This window comes from Grus americana, chromosome 5 (assembly GCF_028858705.1).
Source record: "Grus americana isolate bGruAme1 chromosome 5, bGruAme1.mat, whole genome shotgun sequence".
In the NCBI taxonomy this organism is placed as follows: Eukaryota; Metazoa; Chordata; class Aves; order Gruiformes; family Gruidae; genus Grus; species Grus americana.
In genome coordinates this window covers 13663173-13681444 of record NC_072856.1, presented here as the reverse complement: position 1 = coordinate 13681444, position 18272 = coordinate 13663173, and the positions used below count along the sequence as shown (strand labels likewise).

Here is an 18272-nt window from a genome sequence, read left to right as displayed (position 1 = left end):
TTGGTCCCAAATTGTTTCTCTCTATTTTAGAGGAAAACCACTTTGCCATAATACCTATTATACAGTACAGTAAATCCAAGCAAGGGGGAAGGTGAGGATGACATATTAAATTGCATGAGCAATACAGAAAGCCTTAGCCAGATTAGCATTTGACACAGTATAACACAAAATCTTACTCTCAAACTAAACTGGAAACAGACTGACAGCCAGCACCCATGCTGATCTGCCCTTGGGTATGGTACTGAAGCTTGAATCCCATGAAGTTAATTTTTTTTTTTTCCCCCTTCAGCATACAGTGTTCAGACCTGAGATCTGGGGACCAGAATTTAATCCCATCACAGATTACCAAAATGCTGCTATTTTGGGAAAGTTACTTTATTTTCATTGCCCTTCTCAACCATTTTTTGGATGCTTAATTCAAACATTCTAACTTAGAGATTATTCCTTGCTATTTTGTATGCATCCACTGCCTTACATAGCATAGTACCAAATATAAGCACAAGTAGGGTCAAGTCCTGTTGTTGTGTTGGTTTGGTTTTTTCCCTACATGATGCCTTAGTGATTTCTTCCAGGAGCATCTTCAGCATTTATTTCATGGAAATATGGTCATTCAGCATCCACAGGATGAGTAAGACCGTTCCTTCACTGGGTAGGCATCTCAGCTAAACTCAAGGGTAAACATTTAAGCGGAAGGAGCACTCTGAGAGCTTGGAGGGAAATGCTGAGTAAACACAGCCCTGCTATCAACACTATTCCTTTAATGATGAACTCATTCAAATGTTAAAGTTGCCTCAAGTGCTTGATCATGATATGCAGCGTGAGGAAAGTTCAAAATCAACTCCTCCTCCTGCATGCTCATACAACTTCAAACAGTAATATGCACTTACCTGGCTTGCTTTACAGATCTTGCTTTGATAAGCAAAATTTTAACTAGGTTAATACCATTTGAAGAGTATTCATCCAACTGAAACAAAATGAGACTTGTCACACTGTTCACAGCTGGTACTGTAGTAACAACTCACATGACTGTCTCCTGTAGCAGGAACCAGCATAATAATCTTCACAAATGGCTTGCTCTGTCGATCTAATGGAAACTTAAGCCAAGACTAAGAAATATTTACTTTCTTTGATTAAGCATCACCAAGAAGTCTTCTTTGGGGAGTCAGTGCTGTAAGCTTACAAGCTAAATTAGATCAGCACACATGCAGAAACCCTAAGTACAAACCAGGATTTGGCAAGGGTTTTGTTGAGCTCAACTTTTTATTTAGTTCCTTGGGATGGGAGAGGGGTGGGAAACAAGTCATCGTTTGAGACTTAAACACATGGAGCTTGCTCAGTGATGAGGAAGGAGCCAACCATCCCAAGCAAAAAGAAGACAGGATGAAAAGAAGCAAAAGCAAACACCGGATATCCATCAAGTGTAGCACAGGGGCTATTGCAACATGCCCACAGCTCCTTAGTTCAATGTACTGTTTAATTTGATAAAAAGTTTATAATGGCAAAAGATGGTCAAAATATTTGTCCCAAGAGGCAATCAGAGCTTTGTTTACTGTACAGAAAATGGATCCAGTTGTGTACAGTGAAACATGTCACCACTAAACTACAGTGACCACAAGGCAGCAGCTCCTCCAGCCTGGGAAGGGAGCTGGAGGGAGGAGGGACAAGACTGTCAGATTCCGGTGTCATTTTTCAAGTCTTGCAGATATAAAACTGTCTGACTTCATGGCTGGTCACCTACAGGAGACGTCAAAATCGTTTTCCTTTCCTCTGCCTTGGCTGGTGCAGTTGCTATTGCCTTCAGTTTGCTCAGGATCCCACTGGGGCACATTTTTCTTCTGAGAGCGACCACTGGCAAATTGCAACTCTGGATGCAAGCATGGCCACCACGCAGGAGCACTGCATAGTAACTGCCCACAGGGAACACAGAAATTGCGCTGGGCACAATTAAAGCTGAGCAGTACATTACTGCAGCGTGGCCTCTCTGGTTGCTCTAACTCAGAGCCTGTCAGCATTTCCAGCATCTCTTCATCCTGGACTTAGTATAACAGTTGCAAGACAAAAAAAAGCAAGAAAAAGCAAAAAAACCACACCAAGGCTTTGGGTTAGCCTAAGACCTCGGCCTACAGCTACGTTGCACTCATTCCAAGGCAACACTAGGAAGAATTCCCAAGAAAGTGCCCAGGGAAACCTGAACCCTTTAACACAGGTGCACCAAACCCTTGAGATCATTCATTTGTGGACAGCACTGATGCATCTAAGAAATGTCAAGAAGGGCCTTGGTGCTGCGACTGTATCACCAGAAAGGCCTTTAGCTTACCAGACATTACAAGAGGCAAGAAATCAGGAATCCCCACCTTTGCTTTGAAGCAGCGAGATGCTTGCTGACTTACACCAGCTGGCCCCTGCATCCTGGCTGAAGGTTTAACACTGGTGGGACACCTCCCCTGGTTGCTCCAGAGGCTAGAGGCAACCGCTGGCTTGGTGGAGAGGCTGGCAGGCAGAAGCAGGCCCTCAGGAGCACACCTCCGCTCAGCCCATTGTCTTTGCCTAAGGTGCTCAGCAGAACTTCCACACAACGGGCTCGGCTGCAGCAGGAGCAGCAGCACTGCCTGCTTTGGTGCGTGCACTGACAGCGCTGGAATACACCGCTTTGCAGCCTGGCATTGCTTCCCACAGAGCACATCATTATGACAGGTGGTTGCATTCAGCAGGGCCTTTTTAAAGGTTACTCTAAGGCCACCAACTGTAAGCGTGGCACCACAAACCCCACAGCTTTGCGCGAGTCGGCACCAGCTGTTTCCCACATTAATACACAATGCCTTTGAGCATTGATGCTCACGTGAAACCAGGTTAAAAATCTTAGTGCTGCTACCAATTCCTGAAAAAGGGGCAGTGATAATGACGCACCAAATTAATTTTATTGGGTCTGGTTTCTTCTCCTCATTCAGAAGAGCACTCTGCTGCCATTTCCACTACAAGCAATCCCATCTCCTTAAGGTCAGGCTTACAGGGTGGACCGCGCGTAGGGGAAGAGAAGTAAAGATTCTGTGAAACTTAGGAGCTGTACTTGGTGCAGAACAGCTGCAGCAGTCAGTAGCCCCAGTACATTACCACGAGAATTATGTTTCTCTGCCACCCTCCCCTAAGTATTTAATTCAGGACAGAAGGGGTAGAACGCATTCACCTTTGAGCTCCCATGCCACAAGCAACCATATTCATTCAGCTTTCCTATTTAACTAAATGGAGTTCACACATGCTACAGTATAAAGTTACCTCTTGCCATCTGAAAGCAGTCCAATCAATGCTATACACAGAGAGTAGCATTTGAATCAGCCTTAAGTTAATTCTTAGTCGTCGAAACTGTGACAGCATGCTGACCCTTTCAAGTCAACTGGGAGCAGGCAATCTTTGCAGAAGATCCTCAGGCCTTTAATCAGATTCTCAGTGGGTTTTAAAGAGATACTACAGCATCAGTTTGTAAACATCTCTCTAGTGAAAATAAAGATTACTTCTGACCTAGCCAATTACTCAGTCCCAGAAGATATATCCTAGAGTTACAATTGAATGAACCATAGGGAAAGAAAATGTACTTTAGGTAGGGGGTAGCAAACCCAAATCCCAACTTAAGATGCAGGCAGCACTGTATCCCATGGAAAGATCAGATACAGAGAGAAATGCTTATAAAAAAAAAGTCTATCAAATCATCTAGTGCTTTCTCCTACCAGGGCAAGATTGCTCTCTTGAGCACGGAGCCCTGCTAAGAGCAGTGCAAATTATCAGCTGAAGATCTTCCTAAAAAGCAGGTGGGATGGGGAAAGACCAAAGCATTATTTTGAGGAGACCCATAGTATCAGGTACTTGTTTGCCACATCACAGAGAATCTGGGGCAAGATGTTAGCTCCTGGTAGCATGAATATGCTGTAATATGAGTAAGTAATGAGAAAGAAAATACTGGAGAAAGAAAGCAGAGGACTTGCACTCAGCGCCAAGACTGTCAGAGACATTAAACAGTCTCTTGTTGCATTACTTTAAAACTGCATTTTAGCATGCGGAGCCATTGCACTCCATTGTGGAGAGATATAATTACTGACTTTAAAAAAAAAAAAAAAAAGAAGTTATTTATTCTGGAGCTATTACAGACTAATGTGTAACAGACATCACCCGATGGGTCGTAAAGACTCCAAGGGCCATTACAGCCTCACAGGTCAAGACCTATTTGAAGGTTTTAAAGTTTGTGGATCACTGCTCTCAAGCCGAACAGCACAGGCAACACCTGCACAGCAACACGCATGCAGAAAAGCTAGGGGAGACTTCTGGGAACAGCAGCTGCTTAGGCATTTTCACATTCGGATCAAACCAAAACAGATCACTGAAAAGAAGTTCGGAACCTGCAGACATGGCTTTTGCCGTTCCCATCGAGGAATTCACCTGTAAGCTTGTACCTTATGCCTTTTTTTTTTTTTTTTTTAAAGGGAGCATTGAGGAAGACAATGACCCTATACCCTCTGTGCTTCCCCTTCTATTTTACTTTCACAGAGACCTAAAAATCCCAGCCAAGTGACGGGTTTATAAAATTTTAATAGGAAAGAAAAAGGTATCCTCAGGCAGGATCTTATGTGCAGACTTTCACCATAAATGAATGTTCATGAAAATATGGGGTTTATATGGAAACACTGACAGAGCTTCATAGACTGTGACATAAATGCCTCAGCATGGACCGACGACTGAGAAGGACTAGCGAGTCCCACCTCCTGCAGCCGGAGGCTATCATACCATCTCTTTCTCTAACCCAAACAATTCAGCTTTGTCCCTCCACTATTCTCTGGGGAAGGCTGATCTAGAGATCAACTCTTCTGAAGCCCAGAAGCTTTCAAGTTGCTAGCCTAGAAATATTCTTAGCCATTTCCAGCTACTTGTTCTAGTGATAATAAAATATTTTGGGGTAAAAAAGCCTATTTTCCTTCCTCCCTGGGGTTTCCCCTCCCAGGGTCCTCATGCAGGTCAGACCAGTCAGCCTTCATTTTGCAAAGGCAGACAAGCTGAAGCATGGACCCTTCTGTCTTCACGAGCACCCTCTCTGCCCCTATTTCCACAAGGATTTACTGTCCCTGAGAATGAGTGATCTGTGGTTTACCCACGATAGACAAAGTCTATCAGTGCCTCTCTCCAGCATTATTAACAGTGATCATTATTAGCAGTTTCTTGTTCGATCCATTCCAGGATTGCATTTGCCTTTTTCCAGCTACCTCATACCTCAGGCCTTTTGAGGTCAACCAGGTTCATGCTACCCTTCCCCTCTTCTTCTGACATTTCCAGCTGATGGTAATTCCTGCCTGTAGCTGGTCCAGCGATCCCAGCAGAGATCAGCTGGGGCTCCTGGAATCCTTTTCTTACTGTTGTGAGCTTCACATAGGCACGAAACAAAGGACAACAGAAGACAGCTTCAGTCCCCCTCCCATCAGTTCCTTGCACCTCAAAACCTTTCAGTGGCGCTTTCAGGAGATCAGGAAATTTGTACTTGGTACTCACACAGCTTTCCCACCCTTTACATTAAAAGGTAAGCTGAATGACTTCTGTTTGAAAGCAGAATTCATGGGTTTGGTTTCAGGATCTAAACTACCACTTCTGAAAACAGTGATGCTTGAAGTTCATTTCCCCTCATCTCCCAGGTCCGGAATAGAAGCATTATTTCTCATTCACAAAAAAAGAAAGAGATGCCACAAGGAACAGTCGCATCCTGTTTAGGCTGTCATTTCTTAAAGCAGCAGCAATCTAAAAGCAGTGCTCCATAGCTAAGGTATAACAATCCTGTACAGAGCTAAAGCAGTTTATTATTTTTTTGTCAGCCATCAGGTATCTACATGCACTTCTGCAAGTCAAAGTTTTGCTTGCAGAAAACTTGAAGCTTCTTAACTGCACATGGAAGATGGGTGACCAGGGAGGGTACCCGCATGAAGGACAAAACCAGTGGTTCTCTCAAGTGCGACGGAGACCTAAAGAGGCCAAAAGCCAGCTCCACCCAAAAACTCCTCCTGATCTCTTCAGACTATAATTGTCATTCTCTTTAGCATACGCACACACAAGGCAGATTAAAAAAAAGAAATGGTGTGCAGGGTGGAAGCACCATTACACAGTATTAAAATGTCAGAGGTTTAAGCTCTGTGTTGGTTTAGTCATAAGTTACCAACAACCACTGATGGCAGACATAAAGCTTCCCTTAAATTATTAAGCATAAAACAGCAGACTGTAATATTTTGCTAAACCAAAGTACAGACACAGACAAAGATGTCATTTCAATATTTGAAACCAGCAAGTTTAATTTAAAATAAGAGCAAACCAATAAGCTCAGAAAATAGCAATGTGTGAGAGGAAAATTACACTGCTAGAGAAAAAAGTGGAAGGACTTAAGAAATTTATAAAAGTAATCTCCAAGTGGAAATTAGAAATCAACCCCTAGAAACAGAATAACACAAAAGAAATATTACTGTCCACTTTCTAAATCAATATAACACTGCTACACGACAGAATTACCATGGTAACTCAAGTAAAAAGAATAAAGCAATTCTTATTATTTCAAAATAAAATCACAGCCTGAAGCCCAGCTTTTATTACAACTGCTGATAGATCGCTGGCTTGTATTTATCTGAAATATTGCTTTTCAATCAGCTATTTTATGAATGTACAAATTTCACTGAGCAGCCCACTTAGACTGAATGCTTAAAAACCCCCAAAAAGACTAGTCAATGAATCGATTATACATACGCATGCATTTTTTTAAAGGGAGACTTATTGTATTTTTTTTCTCTATCCAAATTAAAGAGAGATAAGGGAATGAGCGAGAGTAAGTTAAAACCTTGTTTAGTCTGACCTCTCTAAATTCCAACTTAGATTCCCTGGAAAAACAAAAACAGTAATAAGAAAGAACAAAGAGGAATAACAGCCTACCCTAAATACTGCAGCCCCTGCACAGGGAATGCGTGTGCATCAGGGGGTGTGCACAAACACACACATAAGAAGAGACACATCTGTTCCCTCCTGATCAAAGGAAAACACTGTCTTAAATACAAAGTTGCTCAAGGACGTTTTTACTTGCCCTGCTGGGTACTTCAGACATTTAAAGCATTGTTTGTACAGCTTGGAAAGTGCATCAAGCACAGGATACTCATCTGCGTTGAAGCTGCGCTAAAGGCAGAGCTTAGTCAAGTTCCCCCACGCCTCCACTGCTGGTGCCACCTTTTAAACACATTAGTACAAGGAGAAAACCAGCAGGTTACCTTCTGCTCCCTCCCCCCGGACGTTCAAAAGAGCATCGATCAAGAACTGAAAGCAACAGTCCTCTTAAAAATAACAGCGTTCCTCCTCTGCCCCTGCCCTTCCAGTCCCTCCGGCCACAGCAAACACCCCTGGATCGGCTGAATACCGACACAGCCGCTAGACGTGGGACAGAGCTCCACGGGACCTTGGAGCAATCCTACGGAGAACCAACACGCCAGCGGGCTAAGAAGTTAAGGCACCATCTACCAAAAAAGGGTCGCTAAGGAAGCGCCTGTAAACTGTCAGGATGTTTTACAGCAGAGTCTTACCTCATTTTTCTGTCGCACGCATGAAACGGCAGGGGGGAACGTGACCAACACTTACAATCATGGCAGAAATCAGAGGGGAACGTGACCGATGCTCATAATTATGGCAGGAAGATAGGCTAGGGAAGGTTTTTCCTCAACAATTTGCAATTACTTGGACTGAACCTCAGTGACATAAAAAAAAATAAAAATTGCCTATTCAGAGGGGATCAACACAACTGCCCTGACAACAGTCAAGAACAAGTGATGCAATTGTGCTCCATCCTTTCCAGGAGATCTTTCTCCCTTCTTCTGTAGAGCTCTGACCTCCAAACCCAGCACGGGGGAGCAGGCGAGGTGGGACCCAGGCCCAGCACTGTGCCAGAACAAGAGCTGGCGTTGCAGATCCCACCCTCCTCTGTTGCTGGGCAGGGCAGCAAGGGCTGTGCAGAGAGAAAGCAGAGCTGAACAAATCTGGGACAACTTGCACAGAACCACGCCACGCCTCAGGGGGGTCAGGCACATCCCCCCAGATACCCAGGCCTTAGCTCCAGAGAACGCTAACTCGGGGCGTGCAAATTCCTTAACACTGGCAAAATGCTTTGAGGATTAAAAGCAGCAGCGATATGCCAAGCATCGTAGCTGGAAGTAAAGACAAATGCTGCAACAAGAGCAATGAGCCACCTGCCAGCTGTCTTTTATATTAAAATATTTCAGTGTTCTTAGAGCTGCTTAATTTCCCATCTTGCTCCAAGTCCAGAGGAACTTTGCGCGTTGCTAGTTTTGCCACGAAGCAGTGACATTGCTCATTATTTTTAAAATAGATTTAGAAGCTGCGATCACACTCAGCTCAATCTAAAAGTATGCACTGTCTTTTAGTGTAATGTGGTCCTTTGCCGTCTACTGCAAATGGGTTTTAAAAGCAATGGTGGAAACAATGTGTGCTTAATCTGAACGTGGACTGCAGAGAGGTCACACGCTCAAATACCCTGTTTTATGTGGTATCTGGTTGTATTTTAAAACACTTTCTAGAGACTTCAAGCCAGCTGAGGTCACAAACAATCATATACAGATTAGAAAAGGGAAGGAGCTGGGGGGAGTGAAGGGGAGCCTTGTCTGACACGCTGAAATAGGACACTCTCAATTGCGCTTAGTATTTCTTTAAAAGAAAAAAAATGGCTAAAGTAGTAAGCTTCAGCGAAACAGTAAATACAGGGGTGGTTAAAGAGTTTTTATTCAAATAAAGTCTTGCCCCAGGAGATGGAAGGAGATTCTTGAAATATGGAGATAGGATTTTACATGTGCTAAAAGCATCAGTGTGACACTTTTTGGAAAAAAAAAAAAAGGGGGAAAAAATACCTTCGTTGTTATACATGACAAAATAGCAACTAAATGTTTGCTTTGATCCCAGCGCATAAAGGGTGAAGCTTTTAGGCAAGGAGCGGCAGGTGATCTCAGCTCTTCTGCAAGTCCTAATGCTCCTAAAAGCCACTCTTCCAGTTTCTGTAATTGGGCATCAGTAGTTAATGTAGTATTGACTGCATTACATGCTCCTGTGCATCCTCTCACTAATGCCAATTGCATCACCTTGTACATTTACCATATTGCTTAGCCAATAGCTGTTAAAAGCAATCCAAATCATGAATCATATAGGAAACTTTTAGCAAGACACGACATCCAAAGGAGACAATTTACAGTTGAGTTAATCTGGGTACATTAGCAAGACATGGATTCAGGAAGACAGACCAATTTATGTTACTTTAGTTTTACCCTTTATTGCTTTGTATAGGCAAATGAATGGAAGGGCATGGAGTAAAAACAGATATAAAGGGGTCCTTTTCAAAACAGATCTCCATTCTGTGCAGACAGGTCAAAGGGTTTGAGACTGATGCTTGGTTCAGGCTTTCATAACCATAACAGGGTACTTACAGAAATCACTTTCCACAAAGGAGTATAAAGATAAATATATAATGGATTCTGAATAATGTTCAATGCCCACCCCCACTGCAAGTACTTTAGGCAGAAACCAGGTTGCTCAACATTATCTAAGGCATGGTCTATCCATGAGTCACCTGCCGTCAAGAGCGCCAGGAAGAGGCTTTACAGAAGGTCCCAGGTAGGTCTGCTCATGAGCTCTTTCAGGTGGGAACCCAAGGCAGGAGTGTTCCGCAACACACACCAAGGCTCACCGGCTCAGGCCAGTCCTCCCCCCGTAGATCTCTACCGTGTCACACTTGTCACTATACAGAAAGTGCGACCTTCCCCTACCTACTCAACTCAAAGGGATTGCATCCTTTTGAAATGTATACCCATCTCTCTGGAACAGAAGGAAATGACAGGCATTAAAGAGGTATTGGTTAACTCATATCAGCTGCAAGGTAGAGCCAGCCAGGAAACAAATTAGTAGCAAGTTCCCTCTGAAAAAGTACCTTTTACAGAACAATTTCACACTGGATGCTTGACCAAAAGATGCATAGCAAATTGACATAGCACCTTTCTGCTTTTCTGATCAAGCTTGGTAGCACCAGGAAAATAGAGGAGATGGGGGGAAAAAGGACAGCTAGGAAGTGTGCTGTTGCCTCATCTCTTATGGGTAGTGAGTAATTTGTGGTATTTTTGGAGGGAGAAGTAAAAAAAAAAAAGAAGAGAGTGGTAAAGGAAATTTAGAAGAAGCAATAGCTCATCAGCCAAAAACTTTACAAAAGAAAAACTGAACTGCATCCTTAAATATTGGATTCCAAAATACTGGAAACTCTGGTGTTCTAAGCCTAGTTTAAAAAAAGATCATGATTCCCCTTTGAAAAGCTTCCAGAAGTCCCTTCGAAAGAGTTGCACATGCAGGGAAAATGCCAAAACAAAACATTTTCACTAGCTGATCAATTTAAACAGCTGTGGTAAAGCTGCAGCCACTGGCACCATCATTAACAATTTAAAGCATGGCTGCTTTTGTCTTCCTTCCCAGTTACATTCTCATTATGCCTTTTTATTTATTAGAAACACAGTCCTCCGGAATACATTTCTATATCTCAGATCCATAATAAACCGAGTACGAACATCCCTGGCTTCCACTCAAATGGATGTTTACGTTGGTGAGAGGGTTAATTGTTTAATTCTGGTCCAAGTTCTCTGCAGTTCAGTCATGAATATGTAACAATCATCCACTTTTTCTTTAAGAAAAATTAGAACTGTTGAAATCAATAGTTTAAAAAGGCAAATATTACTTTCGCTGCCTAAATCATCCTTTTAGAGTTCGATTAGCATGCAAGGAACTGAACACTGGCGTAAAGAATTCAGAAATGTTCAATGAAATTTAAAAACCCCTCTAAATTTGGACAACAGCATCCATTATCTGCTTTGATGTGCAATGTATGAAGAAACTAGTTTGCAAGAACATTCACTGGAAAGGAGAGTTGAGCATCTGTTTGCACAGATAGCACCCACCATCGCGCTTAAAAACTTGGGCTCGAGAGTCATCCTGTTGGAGGACAGAGAAAACACACACACTTACACGCTGGGAATTAAAACCCAGTAGCTGCAGTGAATTCTTCTCAGACCATCTATAGGTTTAATTATGTTAATCTAATAGTGAACAACTTTCATTTTAAGTCGCCCTTCCCTCCACCCCCAGGTCTTCAGTGAATAGGAGCTACATTCACTGAATAAATCCTTCCCTGGCAACAGTTACGCACATTATTGAAGTTGGGGGCAGTGATTTCTATATGGTTTAAAACAATGTCTGTGTATTCTAAATGATGACAGTTCTGTCCAATTTTAAAAAGATATAGACCCATTAGAGTTTTATAGTTCAGCATTTAGCAGCATCTGCAGTGCCTTTTTCATTCTTACACCGCAACACTTAATGCTCGATACCATTATTCTGATTTTGAATTGATTTCAAGTAAAATACCTTATTTGCCATAAACTTTCATATTCTTTACCTAAGTAAGACTCCTCACAGATGCAGTCATAACGCTACAAGAACAGTTTGCCTTTAGCAGAAATGTAATAGTTCATGCTAATGACAGCGAAGCAAAACTTTGAGCAGCAAGCACATTTGCAAAGAGGGTAAAACCATCTCTAAACGCAAAGTCTGAAAACCTTAAGAAAGCCCCCAAATGAAATCAATTAATCCTCCAACCATGATAAATTTCTTAACCATTTAAGAAACGTATTTCAGACTCTGCTGTGACCCTTTATCACCAGACCTAATGGATTACTTTATTAATAATGCACTGCTCTTAAAAGGAATTTTTCCAAAGATTCTACCATAAGAGAGCATTTTCGGAATGGCTATGACAAACAGGCTGACATGTTCACATTGTATCTATTAACGATAATGAAATGTAACACTAACTCCAAAGAAGCCAAATTATGTGCCACTGCCAGGGTATCAAGCATCCTTTCTACTGTATTAAACCAAAATTAGAGCAAACTAATTTCCAAGAACCAGCTTCTTCTTTTGCCCTATTACCCAAGCTGAAAAATGTTCCTACACTGTTTTAATCCTTGTTACGTCAACCAGACAACTATCACATCTCGCCAGCATCTGGAACGAAGAGCAATGACACCCTATGCAGATGCCTACCCAGATCCTTCAGCTATCTAGTCTGAGCAAACACTAAGAACTCTTTGATTGCCTGGCAGGACTAGACCTATACAAAGTAGTTTGCTCCTATTAGACCCACTAACTCCTTTCACCCCTCTTCTTCCCACAGGATGAGTTTGCATTAAATAGAGATCTAGGTTATCAGTGCTTCAGCCACAGTACCTTCCATTTATTGAAGAGGCTTAGGCAATCACTTTACTATCGCACGGTACTCTCATGCCTCTGTATTTGCCATTTCCAGGAACAAGGGACACCTCTAGGAAGACTACCTCTAGCTCCACACTTGGTCAGCTTTAGAGACATATTCCAAATTTTTTTTTTTTTGTCCTTTCTGGCCGAACTGAGTCTCATGGTTTATTCTGCTGCCAAGTGTGCTCTGGCCTTATTCAGATTCCTGCTTTTACAATCTTCTGCCTCCTCTTCATAAATACATTAATCCACTGCTGTACACTTGAGTCACAAAAGGACACAGTGTCATGAACTAAAGCCAGATCAAACCTCTGAAATTACACCAAGATCACGTGTGTCAAGATCAAGCCCTCAAAAAACCAACAGGTAACCTAGCTAAATAGGTAAATGCAGGGTCTTCAGTGACCTGAATCAAACACTCTTTGAATAAGCTGATGTCTGGGAAGATGTGTAGTGTTTCTTTATAAATGGGAAGTTAGACAATGATGGACCACAGAGCAGGTCCAAGGTAGACAGGCACAGGAGAGAGAAAAAAAAAAAGTGGCAGCTTCAGGAACATTAAGCAACAGAAAAATTCAGTTCCATGTCATGTGAGGAACAAGCCACCCTGCCATTTCCCTTCCTCTGTCTTTGCATGATTCTTCAATAGGTATATCCAAGAAAGATAGGTTAAAAAGAAAACAAAAGATACCAGCAGCACGAACAGCTCTTCTTCCTATATGGCAGTATTTCATATTAGGCTTGTGTACAACCCGGATGTTACTTTTGTGCGTATAATGATTTTTACCAACAGAAGCAGACGGTCAGGACCTGTCTTGCTGGAGCTAGATATCTCTCCATATCCATCTACCTATCTATAGGTACCCCCATATGGCAGCTGGCATACTCATTTGTGAAATCAGCCCACAGCTCTGCTGTCCTGGCTAGGGTGCTGTGGCACCATTCCTGTAACTGTCATTATACAATCAATTTCACTGCTTTTCTCATTCCAAATGCTGCTTTTCTTTCCTTCTGTGCAGGGTAAGATGGGCTCTTACACAACAGGGAACCCAACTGCCGCTACTAATCCAGTTTCAAATTACCTAATATTCATTGCCCTAAATACCTCCCATCAACCCAAGACCCATTCTCCAACCCCAATGCGCACAACCACTGAGCGTTCATATTTTTCTCTTCATTTTTAAAGAAGCTATGGAAATTTTTTTTTAAATAAACCCCAAGGTTTGTATACGGGCATATGTTTAACAGAGTCCTCCAATATATCATTTACTTGGCCTACTCTTGCGATCTATTTAATCAGAGTTCTGCTGGAAAACACAAAGGATCCGTGATTTGGGGTGCTACTGTCTATGCAAACATCGGGACGAACACCCAGCTGATCAGTGCTTTTACAAGTGCACACACACTCAATAATTTGCTTGAAGGATACTATGTCTAGTTAACACAGCACAAGTTAGCTAAAAGGAAACTTTCACCCCCCACACACATAACAAAGAGCCGTGATTTCTATTAGTGCATTTCATACCATACATGCTGATTACCAGGCTGTGCTTCATTGTTAGCAGAGATTACAGCTGGGATAAGCTGCAGCTTTTTCCTAATTGCTATTATGATGACTGAATTTTTGTTTTGTGTCAAGCATTATTCACACATTATACTCCAAAATTTGATCCCTCCATGATGCATTATTGATTCCATGCAGGCAATCATACTGCCGCCAACGTGAAGAATTAATTTGGCTATTCTACTTGATTTGCATTGCTCCATCATAGCAGAACATAGTTGTATAGGGAAACACAAATTGAAAAGGAAGATTTAACAAAATATGGGAAATGCTACTGTCCTTTAAAAGAGATGAGTCCTAAAGAGGGGAAAAACCAAAAAACCCCCAAACCCAGCACAACGCGTGTGGTCCAGAAAGAAGTAAGGTCGTCAGTCAAATTCATCTTAGTCAGAGGAAGGTTACAAGAGTAGCCTTATGCCTCTAATAAAGTAAACTAGCTTGCTTCAACTTATATTGCCAAAGAAAACAACTGAACACCTCTGAGAGCGACACTGCTTCAAAGCCTTTGAAACCCTGTTAGCTTCATTTGTTTTCCCAGCATAAGCAATACTCAACCACTTAGCGTGTCTTTTATCCACAGTCCAGTCAACTGCAAAGCTGATCTAGAAGATGGGTAACAGATGCTTCACATCTACTTTTTTTTTTTAAAGTTCTACTGTGCTAACAAAGAAACTTATGAAATCTCAACAGAAATAAAGCCCGGGATTTATTTGATTATTTTCCCTGAACAAGATTATTTCACAGTTTTAGGATGCCAATTTAATTAGCACAGAATAAATTCAGAAGGGCAAGACAACTTATACCCAGGCACTGACCCCACATTGGTCAGTCCTTAGTCGAAATTTGATCGAATCTGCATACAAAGAGGGCACTGATAATGACGCATTTCTGCTTAGTCTCATATTTTAAAGGTGTAAAGTCTTTTCAAAAAAGTTCATTCACATTTTTTCATTGCCGCAAGCGCTTCACATCAGAATGAAATGAAACCTCACGTCCCATCCCAGAAATTAGATTCAAATTCTGTGCACATGAATCACCAGACTGATAATTTTAGAAATCAAACTTATAATGAGATAAAGATCTTAAAACGCTAGATGTGAAATACTGGGTAGTATTCCACCATCACCCTTTTTTGGGAGTCAAGGAAGGGAGAGAGAGAAGAGAAACTTCAGTAGAAGACCTTTGGTTAAAAGTAAGCATCCATCCATTATTTTCAGTAGTCAAGCCGTCTTTCCTAATCATTCTCCAGTACAGTATTAATTCAGTTTTAAAATACCAGAAGACAGACATGGGTCGGGGAACAAAAATCCTATCACTCCAACTTATTAGCACTGGGCAGCTTTCAGTCCTATTCACGATACATGATCAGCACCAATCTGACACAGGAAAGCAAGTGACTTTGAATTACAAGTTATTTTTCTCATAAATATTTTAAAAAGCAATACATATATTCAAGTAAAATCAATGCTACTGCCAAAATGCTCAACTTCCAATTTCTCCAAGCTCTTTGGCTCCCTGTGAAAAGCTGTTTCCTGTCTACAGTCTTGCAAATATTCAGTAATTTCTTCTACTTCCAAATGACAACTGCCTATGACTTTTTTTTAAAACTTAGAGATTTCTGAAAAAAAATTTAAAAGATCAGAGAATGCAGCAACACACCCATTACACTTCAAGTCATCCATTTATAAAGGTGAAATGAAACAATGAGATAATAGCTACAAATGTGCATTAAAAGTTAAGATGTCGTTCCCACTTCCAATACACAAAGTGCTGCCAAGGTGGAGGTCTTTGGCAAGAGGCAGCGCCATCGATGGAAGTCCATCTGGATGGTTACAGAAGCATTCTGCTCTGCCTCAGTTTTAATCTTTGCTTTCAATGTACAAGGTATGAGGGAAGACCTAAGCCACAAGGCAGCCTTAGAAAAACCTCATTAAAAAGTTGTGATTAGACTTACCACATTTGTCCTAGAAACTACTGGTGACTGAGCAGTTAAGTTGCATGCCCTGGTAGGCAACGTGCAAAAGAAAGCATCAGCTCATTCAAACTACTAACTAACACTGTCCATTATTCTTTACATCAATTCGTACTCCTTGATAAGGACTAATCAGCTTTAAAAAAATAAGTGCATGTGAAGTCCTAAAATAAGTCAAGCTCTCCTTCAGCTTCAATCATTAAATTACCTCCCAAATGAAGCTCCACTTCTGCCATTTAGAGAAGGGAGTAAATTCTTAGAATAAGCCAATGTTGTTTGGTTTGGTTTGGTTTTGTTTTTTTTTTTGCCAGAGCAGCTTATTAGCTTATTGTCATTATGTTTATAGCTATGAAGAAAAGCTGCAAGAAATAGATATTAAAGGCGCGCATTAAAGAGACCCAAATGACATGCAATGGAAAGGAAAGAAAATCTCAAAATTAGATTTACAATAAAAGCTGTTAAAACAAACAGGCTAAAATGGATATGTTAGAGTAACTTGTAGAAAGAAAAATCTGAATGGGTATAGAAAAGCAAAATCAAGCTGTTTCTGCTATGTCCTTCAGCAAACAGAGCCTGGGGTAAACCCTTCTTGACTGGTTCAATCATAACAGAGAAGAGATTAAAAAAAATAAATATAAAGACCAAGCATGCTTTTACCAACACAAGAGAAAAATATCGGAAGCTGAAAGCAGAGCACTCTGATATGCACAGCGTGCATCTGTTTCAAAACTATTTATTTCTACGTTAGCAGCACACAGAAGACACCAAGCACAGGCTTACACAATCTCAGCCCACCTACCGTCCTCCTTGTCCAGCACCATCATCTCCGCAATCAAGAAAAGTCCGGGGACAGATGCTTCTTCTCCAGCAGCCTCCACTCAGGGGAGAAGAGAACAAGTCTCTGGGAACACAAATGAGCTATGGTACAGCTGATCGTCCTTTAGCAGCAAGTGAGCTCTAATTACCCAGTTGTCCAGCTTTTAACCTAGATTGCACTCAGTTAGAATTACACTCAGAAATAAAGCACTTTGCAGATACAAAAGCAGTCTCACCTACTTTTGTGCCTCAGAATTGCAAGGAACTAAAACTGCAATTTAGAAAGAAGGGGGATCAGAGCTGTTTCTTTGGCTCTCACCTTCTAAATGGCTCAATTTACACAGTATAATCTATTTTAATGTAATTGCATTTGATAGCTCATAACCCTGGCTGTTGCAACTACACAGCTTTCAACCTTATAAAGTGTTTTCCCTTTGGATTTAAGCTGAATCTAAATCTGAAATTATATTCAGAGAGGGTAGAATACCTAAGCCTGACTACTGCTGCCTCTGTCTCTCAATTTGTGAGCTTTGCACACTTGCTATTGAATAAATGCACGTATTTCCCAGGGACCCCTCATTCTCCTGTCAGGGTTTCCTGGCAAACTGCAGCCTTCCCAGCTCAGCAGCACCACCTGCAGCCCAGCCCCGGCCCCGCCGCCGCGCAGGTACCGCCGGCCCCGGCTTCTCCTTCCCGGGGACCGAGCGCGGCACGGAAAAGCCCAGGAACGGAGCTGCGCAGGCTGCATCTTAAAACCAACCCCGTCCTCTTTGCGTTTCTAAACGCCTTGGTCCAAAGCTGGGGCGTTATGCCAGATTTGCTCCCGTCAGAGCGGGGATTTTGGCTGAAACCAGACAGTAGCAGGTCAGGGACTCAACTCCCCGCAGCGCATGCCGGCGACCCCGGGCTGCGTTACACCAGCCCTGCTGCTCGCAGCTAGATTTCACGCATCTGTTGTGACCTAAAACTTGATACTAATTTTCTGTGCAAACATTTTGGGTTTGTTTTCACACGTACGTATTGGTTTCAGGGAATACTCTGGAGAATACAGCTCCATTTTCACTAGGTCGATATTAAAATGAATTTAACAAATCAAATGCGGTACAAACCCTTACAGGTTTGCTCCACTTTTCAGAGATGCCATCAATGCCCAAATACAAAGTGGCAAGTTTGGGGCCCACGTCTTTTATCCTTCCTCTCACAACTCACAGTCCTTATTCGGACAAGTCATCTGTCGCCTCCGCCGTGCTCGTAGGGATTGCGGGAGCAGATGCTTCGCTACCTAGACCAACAACACCGTTTCACTCATCTCTGCCTGTTAATCTGAGAAAATGTCTCATTCCTGCTTTAATGATACTTCTTCCTCCCCTTTACAACTGATACAACGGTACTCTAAAAAGCATGATAGCAGGCTCAAGTTATATATCCTTAATACCGATTTTTAATTAGATTCCTTATCCCCAGCTGAAGTGGCTTTTCCTTCCCCCTTCATTCAGAATACTTAATCCTAACAGTCCTTGAGCATATTTGATGTTGAATGTATCGTTTTACACTGAACTGTTTTCA

The 18272-nt window shown here is 41.9% G+C and overlaps 1 protein-coding gene across 8 annotated transcripts in view; it reads right to left on the bottom strand.

Annotated features, from left to right (window-relative positions):
• LMO1 (LIM domain only 1) overlaps positions 1-18272 on the bottom strand; it is a 216424-nt gene that overhangs the window by 40075 nt on the left and 158077 nt on the right. For 4 of the 8 annotated variants that reach the window (XM_054828730.1, XM_054828732.1, XM_054828731.1 and 1 more), the window contains one exon: positions 16690-16791. The exons of the other annotated variants lie outside the window; for them this stretch is intronic. In XM_054828730.1, the coding sequence (XP_054684705.1) occupies positions 16690-16714 (25 nt within the window). In that variant the 5' untranslated portion in view covers positions 16715-16791. The remainder of the gene's footprint in view (positions 1-16689; positions 16792-18272) is intronic. 8 annotated transcript variants of the gene reach the window in all.